This window comes from Lactuca serriola, chromosome 3 (assembly GCF_051521515.1).
Source record: "Lactuca serriola cultivar US96UC23 chromosome 3, Lser_US96UC23_V15, whole genome shotgun sequence".
NCBI lineage: Eukaryota > Viridiplantae > Streptophyta > Magnoliopsida > Asterales > Asteraceae > Lactuca > Lactuca serriola.
The window spans coordinates 231,713,981-231,730,436 of record NC_136410.1 but is presented as its reverse complement, the minus strand read 5'-3'; the positions used below and the strand labels follow the sequence as shown (position 1 = coordinate 231,730,436).

Genomic DNA, 16,456 nt, shown 5'->3' with positions numbered 1-16,456 from the left:
TCAAAAAATATATGTTAACTTTGGTCACATAAAATAACAATTATAAACATTTTAAAATTTTTATAAAATATATGTATAATATTTTCTTACAAAAAGAAAATCATTTATGTTTTAAAAAAACAAGATTATCTAAATAATCTTATAATCTAACAATGCATAAAAAAATGATTAATAATTTATAAATTTCGGTTTCTAAAACGATAAAATTAACAATAGCATTATAAGTTCAAATAACATAAAACTATTTTATTTCCACCGAGATCATTTTTCATGTATAGAAAGATTAATACAGCGATAGGAATCAATAATAACAACATTTGAAGTCTTTGATTATTCGAGGGATGTTTGAAAGTTTATGGAGTAATGACAAGAGCACAAAATGAACTCCTCTAGAAGTATTCGCCAACAATTACCAAATTGACTTGGATGCTATTGAAAGATTAATACATCAATGCCTTATTTGGATGCTATTGAAAGATTAATACATCAATGCCTTATCTCCCATCACTGATCAGAAGAATCCATGACATTTGATCCAACAGTGAGATTAATACTTTTTTCGATTCTCTTGAATTTAAAAGTTTCTTTACCACACATAGAAGATCTATCATATATATACACAATCCTTAGAAAATACTAGTAGATTAATTGAAATCTATCTATCATATATCATATATACAGAATCCTTAGCAAATACTAGTAGATTAATCGGAATCATGAGTACGGATGTCTCTCCACCTTGTTAACTTTACTTCTTTGATGTGGTATTAAGACGACCTCTTCGATGTCGTATTAATGGTGTGCTCCGCAAAAATAGCTAGTAACGGGTAACCTGTAGCGAATTACAGATAGCATTTTTCTAAACGCTACCTGAAGTAGCATTTGTATTTGGAACTTTTTATTTAAACTAAAATATAGATAATACTAACAAACGAAAATCAAACATTTTGTCAAACACTAAAAACTCTCAACCAAACTCTCAACCGCTCCTAAACATTCTGTGCCTCCTAAACATTCTGTGCCTAACAAGCCTTAAGACATATGAATCAAAAATAGTAACCTTACCAAAAACTAAAACTATTTCACTGGAATAGGTTGCGTGTAGCAACATATACAAAACAAGTCGCAAATTAACGTGTTTTGCGGGGATTTCGCACAAAACATGCACACAGGATACCCGGATTTTGTCACAAGCAATTTGATTGGACAACAAATAGTACAAAGACATAGGGATTCCATGAAACTTTGGGCTTAACTAAAAAAAATACATGATAAGATATCAGTAATTAATAATGGTGTCAACCAAGCAATCCGCCACCGGAGGAACCGTAAACCGGAGGTGGTTCAAGTGGCTGAGAAGATAAAGAACCACCTACATTACGCCCTACGCCACCACCCAAATGCAATTCAGATAAATTTGGTATGTTGGAATTGTCTCTTGTTCCAGCTCCCTGATCATACAGGAACCCTTTGAACAAATGACCACCGATTGTTACGCATGCTTGGTATGCATATTCGTCGTCTCCGTCTTCTACAGCCGTTACTCTCACACACTTGAAAACCGCCGGAGCACGCACTTGAACCGGCAATGATTGCATAAAACTTGGATCTAAGTTTTAAAGAAACCATTTTGTTAGTGCCCCATAAAATGATGAAGCGATATAATTCCGCCATTAACTAAAGATGATGGTTTGTCAATTACCTTGGTGATGATGACTAGAACTAGTGTCAAAGCTTCGTGGAGGTGTGGTATTTGAAGTTGAAGTGTGTGACGGAGTCGTGGTGCGCGAAGTGAGTCGAGGTTTCTTGGTGACGGAAGTAGACGCCGAGGAACCTGCTGCAGCACCGCCGGTGGATGGCATGAGCTGACGTTCGCGACGGCGAGCAGCTGGGACCCAAGTGCTTTTCACGTGGGTAGCACAATCAAAACCTCTACTTTTACAGCAAGTTCTACACCGTCGGTGGTTGCAGTCTTTCTTAGCTTGGTTTCCGCAGTCTTGACAAGTCAAGGTGGATCCTGACGTTGACGCCGACCCAACACCGCTGCCGCCTCCGCAAAATCCATGATCGGAAACTAACGATTTCTTGAAGTAACTTTGTTGTGGATGCGATTGCCATAACTGAATGCTATTACTAGTAGTGTTCGCGTTGTTACCTCTAATCCCACGATTACCCACCATACCCTCATCTAGACAAGGGGTGGCGGTTATAAGCGGGATTACACCAACGCCAAGCGCCGTCGCAGTGGCGGTGGAAGCATTGGAGAAAGGTGCGTTGAGAGAGTGAGCATGCGCATGATCAGAAAGATGATGGCTCGAGGGAGCAACCACAAACATACCCATTTCAGCTGGTACACCATAGTTGATTTGCCGAGCAGAGGCTGACGACCAAATACCCGTCGAGCCTCCACCTGGGGCGGCGGAACAGGCATTGAAGCCCAAGGAGAGGTCCTGATCAGAAGGTCTGAGAGCAGAGGAAGACGAAGGATTAGCCACCCAGTCTGCAAACGCACCTGAATCAGAAGGCAGCCTAGTATTCCTGCTAGAAGCCACAACTACAATATTTATTATAACTTCCTGTAATCTTCTTCTCACTGGAACTTTTATCTTACAATCTACAAACCCTTTGTGACATAGGGCTGAAACATACAAATCGAAGATCCGAGAAGATCTACTTTAGCTTACAAGCGCAATTATTAGATTTGCAGACAGCAAGAGATGACATACAGAGATTTTCAGTAAGATCAGAAGATACTGCCACTGCAACAAACTAAATCATAAATTCATTGGTTCTTGATCTTCTCCGTCTCGTGAGCTTTTATGGCGTCTTCTTGGGAAGCGAGAGACTTTTGGTGGGTTGGGGTTTAGTTTCTCTCTCCAATAATCGAAGAGTGACGGGTATGAAGAGTTTCTTTATCTAGTTTTTTTGTAGTTTTTTGTGGATGGGAAGAGGTTTTAAAGTGACATGAGAGAACCCCCACACTACCCTCTTCCATTCTCTAGGGTTGCTACAACTACATCGCTAGTACTGTCAAGACTGCTGCTAACTTCTCAAACAACATAAATCCTCACCTTTTCTCAAGCGCGTAAGGTACAACACATATTGTATTTTGTTATATTTTTACGTGTAATTATTTTTGGTAATATATTTCTTTAAGATGATTTTTTAGTAAATATAGTTATATTTTCATTAAGGTACAACATATATTGTATTTTGTTATATGGGATTATTACTTGTTAAGGTAATTAACTTTTTGATATTTTTATATATGAGTAATTATCTTTTTTTTTTGTATATATCTAGGTAACAAGCTTGTTGGAAGTTTTCACATATGATCATTATGACCTGCTATAGCAGGTAAAATCCTAGATGTGAACGTTTTCAACAAGTTCGTTACCTAGATTTATAAAAAAAAATGAACAAAATAAAAAGTAAAATTAAATTACACGAATGGTCCTTGTGATTTGGGGGAATTTGTGTTTTTGGTCCCTAACTTATTTTATTTTTAACTTAGATGGTCCATACTGTTTATTTTTGTTACGCGTTTGGTCTATGTTTTACCTAAAAAGACTATTGTGCCCTTATTAATTTATTTTTTAATTAATTTTCTTATTTATGTATTTATTTTTTTACATATTTAAAAAAATAATAGACCACACATATTTGTATCTCCTCGGATGATCTCTACTGTTTATTTTTAATTAACTTATTTTTTTTAACTCGGATGATCCCTACTGTTTATTTTTATTACGCGTTTTGTCTCTATCTTACCTAAAAATACTATTTTTTCCCTTATTAATTATTTTTAATTAATTTTCTTATTTATGTATTCATTTTCTATAAAAAGAAAATTAATATACCCAACATATATATATCTACTCACCGTAAACTTGAAACCATATTTGAGAAATTTAATTTGGATCTTACCGGTCACCATCTCATCTATCATCTTCCTCATCTTCTATTTCTTTTCCATCTTTAGTAACATCGATGTCTTCACCATCCTTCTTTTTTTGATACTTCAACTCTGGAGAACCAATACCATAACCTATTATCTCTTCATCTTTAGTGGGTTTTGGTGTTGATTCGACGGAGTTGAAGGACCGAAAAAAGAAGTGATGATGAAAACGTCGATATCACTAAAGATGGAAAATAAATAGAAGTTGAGAAGGATGAAAGATGAGATCGTGAGGAGATACATATATGTGGGGTCTACTAATTTTTCTTTAATATATAAAGCATAAGTACATAAACAAGAAAATTAATTAAAAAATTAATAAGGGCACAATAGTCTTTTTAGGTAAGACAAAGACCAAGTTCGTAACAAAATTAAACAGTAGGGACCATCCGTGTTAAAAAAAAATTAATTAAAAAATAAACAGTAGTGATCATCCGAGGAGATACAAATATGTGTGGTCTATTAATTTTTTTAAATATGTAAAAAATAAATACATAAATAAGAAAATTAATTAAAAATAAATTAATAAGGACACAATATTCTTTCTAAGTAAGACATGGACCAAATGTGCAACAAAAAAAACAGTAGGGACCATCCAAGTTAAAAAAAATAAGTTAGGGACCAAAAACACAAATTCCCTCAAACCATAGGGACCATTCGTGTAATTAAATTTTTACTTTTCATTTTGTTCATATTTGGGTAACTATTTTTTTTGTACACATTTAGTTAACGAACTTGTTGAAAGCGTTCACATCTAGGATTTGACCTCATAATGGTCATATGTGAACATTTTCAACAAGTTTTTGTTACCTACATTTGTACATAAAACAGATAGTTACCCAAATATAAACATACCGAAAAATTAATTACCTTAATAAGTCATATTCCCTTTGTTATATTTTAGGTGTTATTATTTTTGGTAATATATTTCTTTAAGATGGTTTTTTTAGTAAACATAGTTATATTTTCATTAAGGTACAAGTACAACACATATTGTATTATGTTATATTTTTACGTGTTATTATTTTTGGTAATATATTTTTTTAAGATGATTTTTTAGTAAATATAGTTATATTTTCATTAAGGTACAACCCATATTGTATTTTGTTATATTTTTACGTGTTATTCTTTACGATGAATTTTTTAGTAAATATAGTTATATTTTTCATTAAATTTATAACAATATTTATGAAATATCAAAATAGAAAGTTACCAAATATTACATAATCGTTCTTAGTTACTTTTTTGCGCCAATTGGATCTTGAATACATTTAACTTTATAATGATGGTTATATTTTTGTAAGGATTCGATATATATATATATATATATATATATATATATATATATATATATATATATATATATATATATATATATATATATATATATATATATATATATAGGAGTAGGATCAAATGAGAATACCAAAAAGGTTGAGAACGCGAGAACAAAATATATTCATTTGCGATTTCATGTATTTATTTGTGGAGAAAATGATAAATTTTTACGACTTTGATTTCAATTGAAGAGAAAAAACATATTCATGTTGATTGTGCTTAAAAATTTATCATTTCTCCACAAATGAATACATGGAATCACAAACGAATATATTTGTTCTCGCGTTCTCAACCTTTTAGGTGTTCTCATTTGATCCTTTCCCTATATATATATATATATATATATATATATATATATATATATATATATATATATATATATATATATATATATATATCTATATATATATATATATATATATATATATATATATATATATATATATATAGGTTCAGGTTCATTTGAGACGATTCTAATTTTATGAGACCGTGAAACCAAATCTAAAAATAATTTTAAAATGCAAAATAAGTGGAAAAATCCAAAAAAAAAATTTTAATATTATTTTCGAAACTTGAATTAACTAAAAAAAATAAAAAAAAATAAAAAATAAATAAAAATACGTGAAATATTCTAATAGAATATTACACTGACATATTCTAAAAAATAATTTTAAAATGCAAAATAAATGGAAAAATCTAAAAATTATTTTTTTAAATATTGTTTTCGGAACTTGAATTAACTAAAAAAATTAAAAAATTAAAAAAATTAAAAAAATCCCATTTTTTTTGAAAAATACGTGAAATATTGTAATAGAATATTATACTGTACATATTCTAAAAAATAATTTTAAAATGCAAAATAAATGGAAAAATCTAAAATTTCTTTTTTTTAATATTATTTTCGGAACTTGAGTTACTAAAAAAAAATAAAAATAAATAAAAAAATCCCTTTTTTTTTAAAAAAAATACGTGAAATATTCTAATAGAATATTACACTGTATATATTCTAAAAAATAATTTTAAAATGCAAAATAAATGGAAAAATCCAAAAAATCTTTTTTTAAATATTATTTTCGGAACTTGAATTAACTAAAAAAAAATTTAAAAAATAAAAAACAAATAAAAAAATAAAAAAATAAAAAAATGCGTCTCACGGTCTCACAAAATATAGGTGGTCTCAAATAAACCTAACCCTATATATCTATATATATATATATATATATATATATATATATATATATATATATAGAGAGAGAGAGAGAGAGAGAGAGAGAGATGGTTCAATATAGAAAAAAAAAACGTTGAGAATGAGATAATCATTTTTAGCCAATCATTTAATATGAGCACAAAAAGACACGGTGGCAAACTTATAAATATGATAATAACCTTCAATTTCAAATACATAACTGTAAAGAATTAGATAACAGTTCAAACTCATTCCTAATCGATCGTTCATCATCCAAATTTATCCTCCAACCTTCAACAATCATCCAGATTTCTTCTATTAAATCATCATTAACGTCATCCAGTGTTAATCAATCATCAAACTTCGCCAGTAACACGTTTATCAACACCATTCAACAGTTAACAATAAAAATTTATTTTTGGTTCTTTTAATCTAACCTTCAATTTTGTTTGAATATGATCAAATCTTCAACATCTACGATTAATTATACTCCCAACGTCATTAGATCAACATCATCGATAATCAACAAAAAATCCACTTCATATCATTCAAACTTCGATCATCAAATAAAACTTCAAAATTAAGGTTAGAAAAAAGATAAAATCGTTTTTTATTTTTGAAAAATTTCATATAATTTTCTATCAATCTACTATTTTGTAAGATTTAAATAGTCAAAGTATCATGTTTTTAATATTTCTAAAAAAGTTAATTTGTATGCAATCCAACTGTTTGGTAAAATGTATAAACTAAATTACCACGTTATATTCACATATGAATATGTTTTTTTTCTCACCTGAATAGGTATATGATTATTAAAACACAAAACAAATATATAAATTTGTATGTTATTCATATGTGAATAACATATAAAAATTATATATATTTGTGAAAACACCTTCTAATATTCATATGTGAATATACTGTGTAATATTCATAAATGAATATATCATCTAATACTCACAAGTGAATATATTATGTAATATTCACATGTGACATACCATATAATACTATGTAATATTCACATATAAAAATATCATTCAATATTCATAAGCGAATATACTATCTAATATTCACAAGTGAATATACTATGTAATATTCACAAGTGAATGCATCGTCTAATATTTAAATACAAATATACTATGTTTATTATATGTTATATTCATATATGAATGATTCTTAAATTGTAAAAAAGATTAATCATATTTTTTATTCATAAATGAATAACGAATGTACTGTAGTAAAAACTTGATGCATTTTTATTCACTTATGAATAACAATAGCTGAAAATATAAAAAAAAATATTTTAAAACTATATTAATATGGATGTCTATTTATAGAGAATAAAAAACCATGAATTTTGGTATATTTAAAATCATTTTTCGATAAAAATAAGTTCTTAAAGATTAAAAAAAAACGAAAAAAACTATGTTTTTGTATATATTAAGATAATGTTTAACATAGTTTAAGAAAACATGTTTTGTTGGAAAACACATGTCTATTCTTTTCCCATTTCCGTTGGTAGGACGGAGGCTTTTGCGGCAAAAATAATTGATTGGCTGAGAATGATTCATCTATTATCAACATTTTTTATTTTCTCAATTGAATTTACCTCTCTCTCTCTCTCTCTCTATATATATATATATATATATATATATATATATATATATATATATATATATATATATATATATGGTCCGGTTCATGTGAGGACTCATTTTAAAGTGAGGACACCTTAAAAAAATTGAAGAAAAAATACAAATCATAAAATCGAGCATAAATCTATGTCCGGGAGAAAAAAATTGGAAATTTTTTTTGCATCATTAAAATAGAAGTAGTGTGAACGTATATAAATATTTCACTTCCCCCAATAACACATTACGAAGAATGTCATTCATTAAAATCTAATTCCCAAAATCTCAAAACTAGAATTGATGCATAAGGTAACTTTATCATTTACCCATTTGCTACAGACATCTTGTTGAACATGAGGCTTGGATAACAATCAATCTCATTTAGTGTTTAACTTTAGGTAACACACGTTAGATGTGTTTCTCTCAACATATAAGAGGAACAAATCCCATCTTAACTACATAAGCCTCTTGCATAGTTCACACCACACTTGATAATGACTTTTATAATTGTCTGGTTAATGATCAACATTTGACCACATCAAATCATAACACTCCCTACACTTAAGTCCAACTATATATCTCATGTATTAAGGATACAAAGATAATACCTTTTTATCAAGTATCACTCACAAAAGTGATCCATGGGGCGATCTTGATATCGATCCGTCAAATACCAGTTCTCGTACAAGTATCTATTAACCTTGGTTACAACCCATTGCGCAATTTCATCTTATAAGAGTCAACCAATCCAATTTATATTCGTCTTACTTCATAATTGCTCCTAAAATTATAACTCGCTATGAACTTTTAGAATAAAAAGATTATTTATGGATTAAACATGTTAATATAAAACACACACTACAAAAACTATGTCTTTTAGTGGCACACAAAAAGTATCACTAAAACCCCAAAAAAAATCCACTAAAAGGATGTCAAAGAATCTGTGGCACACATAATAAGTGACACTAGAAACGCTCTCACTAAAACCTTTTAGTGACACATTTTACTTTTGCCGCTGTAGAAATTTGGACTTTTAGTGACACTTTTTTATTTGTCACAATAGAAGAAAAGTTTTTGTGGCATATTTTTTGTGCCATTGAATGCTCATTTGATTCAACAATTCATTCTATATTTAGTTGCATATTTTTTATTTTAGTGGTACTTTTTATTTGCCATAAATACAAAAAATTCTTTTATGACACATTTTGCATCGATAAATACTAACAAGATTCTAGAATTTAGGCTATTTATATCTATATTTTTTTTATCAATAATATACAATAAAATAAATAATTAAATTATAGCAAATAGACAAAAATAAAAATGTTATTGTTTTTCATCAATGGTTTTAATCTTATTGAATCAAATATCTAAGTAAATATTAAATATGTATAAATGTGAAACCAAATACATGATAAACATAAAGTAAACAACAAAAGTAAACTAATAATAATAAACAAATAAATAAACTTGAAACTTAATTGCATATGAACTTCCCCAAACTCCATGTTAGGTTGAATAAAATCGTGTTATCTCATACTCTAAAATCAATATTAGCAATTTCATGTCCAAAAACAAACAAAGACAATTCAAAATATAGTTACATCATTCATAGTTTAGAAATAAACAATTTAGCATTAAGAACAAATAAATTATGTCTGTAAGAACAAATAGAAGACGAAAGCACATAAAATTGATCACCTTCATTATGGAGACATTCAAAAGGCGATCTCGGTGGTTGAATGAATTAGAGTTGCATAGAACTATAGAAGTGCTACATGGCATTTGAAATAAATTAATAAAAATGTAAGTCACTACTACTACTAGTTTACTATAATGCTATTGTTCAAAAAATTACCAAAATATCCACCGTACCATATATACCATTAGTCTCTAACTCTCCATACCTTCTACTACTCTTGTATGAATGAACCAAAAGAAAGCATAACTAGATTACTTTGAAAGAATGACAAAATAAACATGGCATTCCCAATGTTTTTGTCCCATTTTCAAAGTAGTAGCAATATACTTTCAAAGTAGATTGATATACTTTGAAAGTATAGCAACCTACTTCTAAATTATGTTGCTATCACTTTGAAAGTGTGACAAAAAACATGACAGTCCAACTGTTTTTTAACTAAGTTTCTTTCCAAAGCCAAAGACATAACTAGATTATAAAATTTAACTTAAATATCTAAAAAAATAACGTTTAAAAATAATTCGTTAGCAAAATACGTAAGTCATTTGTGACAAATGAAGAATATTTCTCGTTAGCAATTTCTTCACATCTTACAGTTGCCACCATCACCAAAATTTTTGACAAAAGCTTTTAATCTTTTTACAGAATGTCATATTTTATAAAAAGAGTCTACAATTATTAACTTGTGAGTTGGAAGATAAGGGCTTTGTTCTCCTTAATAGATTTCTAGATTTTTTTTGGTGTACTGAAGGAAAAACCAAAAGAAGGAACTACCCCTCGCCTATCACCTGCTAGACCACCAGGGGAAATAGAATGTAAGAACCTCTGCCTCAAGTCAACCACATTCAAAGAAAAATAAATAAATAACTAGTATAATTTGTATCTTAAATGGGTATAATTGTAAATATTTTTAAAAGAGGCATACATACTCTTTAAACCGTTCTTCCTTTTCTTCATAACTAGATAGTGCAACAACTTGAACTTAGTCATGCAAGTGATAAGTTATGATATTGTAGATATGAAATTGTTTTATATAAGGAAAGAGTAAATATAAAAAAGAAAAAGATTACTGAAATTTTGAAATGCTATATTTTGCATCTTATATTGAAAAATTCACTCAGGCTATGTGTTTGTGGCTTATGGCTTAGGAACATAATCCCATATCTATAAAAAATGACATATCATTAAAAGTTGTACTTTAACGAAATCATAAGATATACGCAAAGAAAAAAGATACCTTCTGGATATCTTCCCTCAAGAGAAGCTCTAGATTTTCAACAGGTGTCTATATATAAATAAAAAAAGAATACTTGCATCAGATTATATCAAATACAAATATATAGGTGCAAAAAACTTATCTGAAAAACATTTTTCAGAAGTTTCAAAATAGGTTTATTTGCAGCCTGCTCACACCCAATATCATGACACCACCTGTGTAACATAAACTTATTTAATAAATAACTTCAGTCTACAAGAAAAGAAAAAGGAAAATATACATGTTTATAAGAACTATATCTGAAACAACAAGCGCAAAAAACACACTTTGTTTTTTCAACACGGTATCAACCTGAAGAAATAACATAATGTTAAAAAAAACTAAAGCACAATGAAACTTATTCAAGAAAATAGCAATAAAAAAAGAACATAAATTTTTAAAACAACATATCCTCACTCTCATCCATCATTAGCCTTAAGATCCATTACAATGTTGCAAGGTTAATAGCACGGCTTCTTGTTTTCCAAATACCTTTAGTAGTTTGAGACCTGTTAAAAAAAATCAAAAATTATATTCCAAGAAAATAAAATAAAAAGAAAGAAAGAGAAAACATGCCTCCCCTACATGCATCCATTTCCCTAAAGTTGGTATATAAAAGATGATTGAAAAGTGTGTTATTCCCAATGTTGATTTTGCTCTATTCCATGAGCTTCTCCCTTTTCTATTACTTGTTATTATATTGTTATATACATATATTCAAAATAACTATATAGTAATATAGATATACATATTGGCAAATATTAATCGAGTTCTTTTTTGTCTTATAAATATGCAACACCCATAGTCTAAAGTTACAAAATAGCCCAATAACCTCAAGCACACAATTCTTACTTTTTATCACCCAAATTTTGACAAAAAGGTTTTACTTAGAAACCTAATTCCATATTTGACTATTTGAGGACCAATTCATAGATGCAGCGGTTGGAATCGAACCTTTCCCAAATCCACCAACATATAACAAAGACTACAATATACAATTATCACCTGGTTAAACAAACACTAATCCAAAACTGATGCAAACTTAATTAATCAACTCTCATGAATCAATAAGGGAAAGTAATCAACCAAACTTACTTGTTTGGAAAGAACACCACTAACTTGAGAAGTGATGCCATGAACGCCTCTCCAGAGAGAAAACTCCAAGTGATCACTAGTAACACTATCTGGAAACCCATCAGGGAGCATCAAGCACATGAAGAAAGTCCACATTATGCTAGGTTTACTTGATTGAAACCAAGTCCAACTGCATTGAAAGTCATGTTGATTTATAATGATATATGAATTTTAGTCATTAAATTGCACATAATCATGGTGAATCACTTACCATAAGGAATGTTGGGAGTGTGGTCATTTGTTGAATCTACAAAGAAGAAGAACAGGGGTCTGAAGTTGTCAAATATTCAAAAATTATTAACTAGTAACAATAAAAACTTAAACTAAAATTCTCTTAACTAAAAAACTCTTCACATTTAGATTCTGATTTAAACAAACCCTAACTAACTGTTAACTACTAAGTACTAACAAGTAGGAACCAACAAAAAAACAAGTTGATTTTCAACAAGGAGTATCTTTCTTGATAAGAGATTCATCTAGAATAACCCAAGTTTAAATGGTTTGTTTTGATTCAGATTTCAAGAAAGAACATAAAACTTTCGATTCTTAGAGTCAAAACTTATGCTTATTGTTTTCATAAATAGTGTGAACTAGTTACAAGCTTAACAACCTTTCTTTTCAGTTCTTTTGTAGCCAAAATTGGAAATATGTTTTACTTTATATGTGTTTGAATCACACTAAACCTTCCATAGATAATCAAATAGTTTAGGTTCATCTAATCTTCATTTTCTAATTTTAGATCTCCTTATCATATTTTGGAAGCAAGTGGTAATCACAGTATTCCTTACTCTTACACTACCAACAAAACGAAAGTAAAGGTTAATAGATTAGAACATTAGGCATCATTAAACAAAACTTTTGTTTCTAATTTTCTGTTATATGTTGACTTGTTGAGTATTCTGTTGTCAAGATAAAAAGGATTTCTTTATTTCTTAATTGGAATTTGAACCCATGACAAGACCTTCAATTTTTCTAATGGCACTATAGGACTCACATAATGAAATGGTAGTCAAAGAAATCCATCAGCTATATAGTTATATGCAATAGCTATGAATGCCTAAGTTAAACTGCAGGAATCTACTTTTAAATACTAGTCAGGCCAAAATCTCACACGATTCTGTTACCATTCACATAGTTTTCTCATAATTTGTCACACCCCCAAACCACGGATGGCGGAAACGTCCAGGGGTGGAGGACTTCATGTACAGTATCACAACAACGTGTATAATAGTGCTCAAAGTAAATACAACCATCATAAATATAATTGAAAAAGTTACACCAAAGTATATGTTTACATGTTTCAAAATCAATTACATTATGATGACAAAAATAAATTGTTGACGGTTTAACGTCCCATCCTCAAAGCGCTGAAGTTTTCCTGTTTCACTGATTTCCTGAGAATACAAGTAGTTTTGAAAGAGTGTAAACAATTAAGTTGGTGAGTTCATAAGAGTTTTGTTTGGAGTAGAAACCGTTTTCCTTTTTAAAATCGATAGAGTTGATTTCCAGAAAATCCAATATTTTCTTAGTTAAGTGTAAACAGAATATTCCTATATGATGTATTAATGAACCCTAGATTGACCCGTAAATTTCCCCTATAATCGTCCAGCGTATATAAGTTATATAAGATTTAGGTTAGATAAAACGTTGAATATAATGGGTCTGCCCTAGGTCCACAACCAAACAAGGAACAGGAGATGAGGCGGGCCCACCAATTCTAAGCCAATCACGACTAGATTCTATATAACTCTATCATATACACTTAGAAATTATAGCTGAAAACTAACAATGCGAAAGTGAATGTGGACTTAAACCCAATAACCGGAACCAATCCTAGTGTAGTGCACGAAATAGTAATAGTGACTGTGAACATAAACTCTACATATCATAGTTCATCAGATAGTGATAGTGACTAGTGAACATGAACTATGCATACTATAGTTTACCAAATGTGGTGGTGATGGTGAATATAACCTATACATGTCATAGTTCACCGGATAGTGATAGTGACTAGTGAACATGAACTATGCATATTATAGCTTATCAAAAGTGGTGGTGATGGTGAATTCCTTTCTTGTAATTAAGTTCATAGGGTAGATGAAACTTAAACTATACCTATTATAGTTTATCACTTTGTTTGTAATATATATCTATATGCCATAACTATACCGATTATAACTAGCGTGTTCGTTTGTGGGAGTATAATGGCTTATCTATGCTTATTATAGTTTATCATAATTATCCATAGTGGTAATAACTCTTTTGTATGTGTAAAACCTTTAATAATGTGTTTGTTATGTAAAATAACCCTAAACTATACCTATTATAGTTTATTAATTATTTGTGTGGGTAGTGAGCATAAGCCTTACTTGTCATAATTTACCAATGTTTATATTTTAATGGATGTAGCCTTGTAATATCATTTATATATTTACCATACTTGTGGAGGTATAAATTCATTTGTTTTATGATGTATGTCTATATAAGAATACAAAATTGTCATATATTGCAACAACACATAATCACATAATGATGTATACCTTGCTCAACATGTTACAAGGTGAAATGAAATTTATAGTGTTTTTCTGTTAATAACCTTTTCTGTAACTATTATTGGCAAACTTGTAGAAAAATCATAAAATGTCCAAATCAAGTTCTGCAACTTCTAAGAGTTTGGAAAATGAGTCTAGTTTGTTCATAATTTTTATTATAATTTTTAATGACCTCTTACTTGTGTGAAAAAGTCCATAATCACAGACTGGTCCGGATTGATATTTGAAATGATAGGCAGTTTTGTAAAAATCACCATAAATTGTAGAAAAATCGTATGGAGATGTGCAAGTAGTCATTTTAAACCTAACAAGTGGAACTACATGCACCTAAAACAGTTTTGAAAACAAAAATGTTTAAGATGTCCAAAACAGTCCGTGAATGGAGTTGAACTTTTCTGATGAAGGCTGTTAGAAAAGTGTAGTTATGTTCTTGGTGTTTTAACTTGTATTTCCCCCCCTAAAAACTTGAGAAAACATGAAAATATGGGGGTATGAACTCACCTTAAGTGATTTCAGTAGGTAAGTGTTGAAGAAGAGAAGTGTTCAACCCAAAAACACTTGAAGAATCACTTGAAGATTCGAAGATCTAACACAATTATGAGAGAGTTTGTGTAAGATATCCATGATTCGAGTAGAAAGAAGTGAAATAATCATAAAGAGAAGGGATTATTCTTACCAAATGTGGAGGAAAATCCCAAGATCAGCCCTCAAATCTCGAGTTCTAGAGAGGGAAAATGAGAGAGAAAAGAGTTTGCTCTTTTTGGTGAAAAGAGAGAAAATGAGAGAAATGAGGAGAGAGGATGAATATTCAGCTCTCAAAAACATGGGAAGGAGTGATGATTGAGTGGAAAGGACATTGATGTGACCTAGGTAAGGTGGGGAGGTGTGGCTGGTCATAGAGTGGGTGTGGGAGTGGTTGCTTGTGTCATAAAATAAAGCAAAGTCAACACTCCACCTCTTTGAACTTTACCCACTTGCTTTTATTATTTAAATAAAGATTTTTATGAAAATATGATTAAATTGTGAATATTAAGGGTTTATTATGTTAAAATTTGATTTTGGGTGAAAACCCCGCGTTAAAATAATTAAAAACGGGCCTTAAACGTAAAACTACGCGGAAACCGGGAGAAAATGAGTTCCCAGCGAGACCTCTCGGTCCTAGGCTGAGGTTCGGTCCCTAGGCCGAGGCTCGGTCCATGCTAAGGATTGTAGCCGGAAACGAACAGAGGGAACCGAAGGGGCGAGGGGTCCAGTCCGAAGGCTCGGTCCGAAGGGTCAGAAGCGAAGGTGAGGTTCGGTTCGGAGATAAAAGGCGAGAAGTCAGAACCGAATGAACTGTAGTGAACAGTAGTGAACAGTACCTTCGGTTCGGTTCAGCAGCCTTCTTCATCAGGAGGGTTCGGTTCCTAAGAGGGGTTTCGGTTCCTAAGGTCCGTTTTTCGCGTAGACTTCCGTTTTTGGGCTGTTTTCGCCAAATTCGAGGGTCGGGATGCCCCGAGTGATTATAGAAAGTTGGGAGAGATTTCGAGAGAGATTTGAGAGAGATTCCACATACTCAGAGAGATTTGGGAGATATTTGACATTCTTGGAGAGATTTCACATACAAAGAGATATTTGGGAGAGATTTCACATACTTAGAGAGATTTGGGAGAGATTTGACATACTTGGAGAGATTTCACATACAAAGAGATATTTGGGAGAGA

At 30.4% G+C, this 16,456-nt stretch overlaps 1 protein-coding gene across 1 annotated transcript; it reads right to left on the bottom strand.

Annotated features, from left to right (window-relative positions):
* Nucleotides 1-1,061: 1,061 nt before the first annotated feature.
* LOC145093681 (protein LATERAL ROOT PRIMORDIUM 1-like) lies at nt 1,062-2,669 on the bottom strand. The gene is made up of 2 exons (XM_079031895.1): nt 1,703-2,669; nt 1,062-1,609 (listed from the first exon to the last, which is right to left on the bottom strand). The coding sequence occupies exons 1-2, from the start codon at nt 2,340-2,342 to the stop codon at nt 1,299-1,301; spliced, it is 951 nt and encodes a 316-aa protein (XP_078888021.1). The 5' UTR covers nt 2,343-2,669; the 3' UTR covers nt 1,062-1,298.
* Between the last annotated feature and the right edge of the window lie 13,787 nt (nt 2,670-16,456).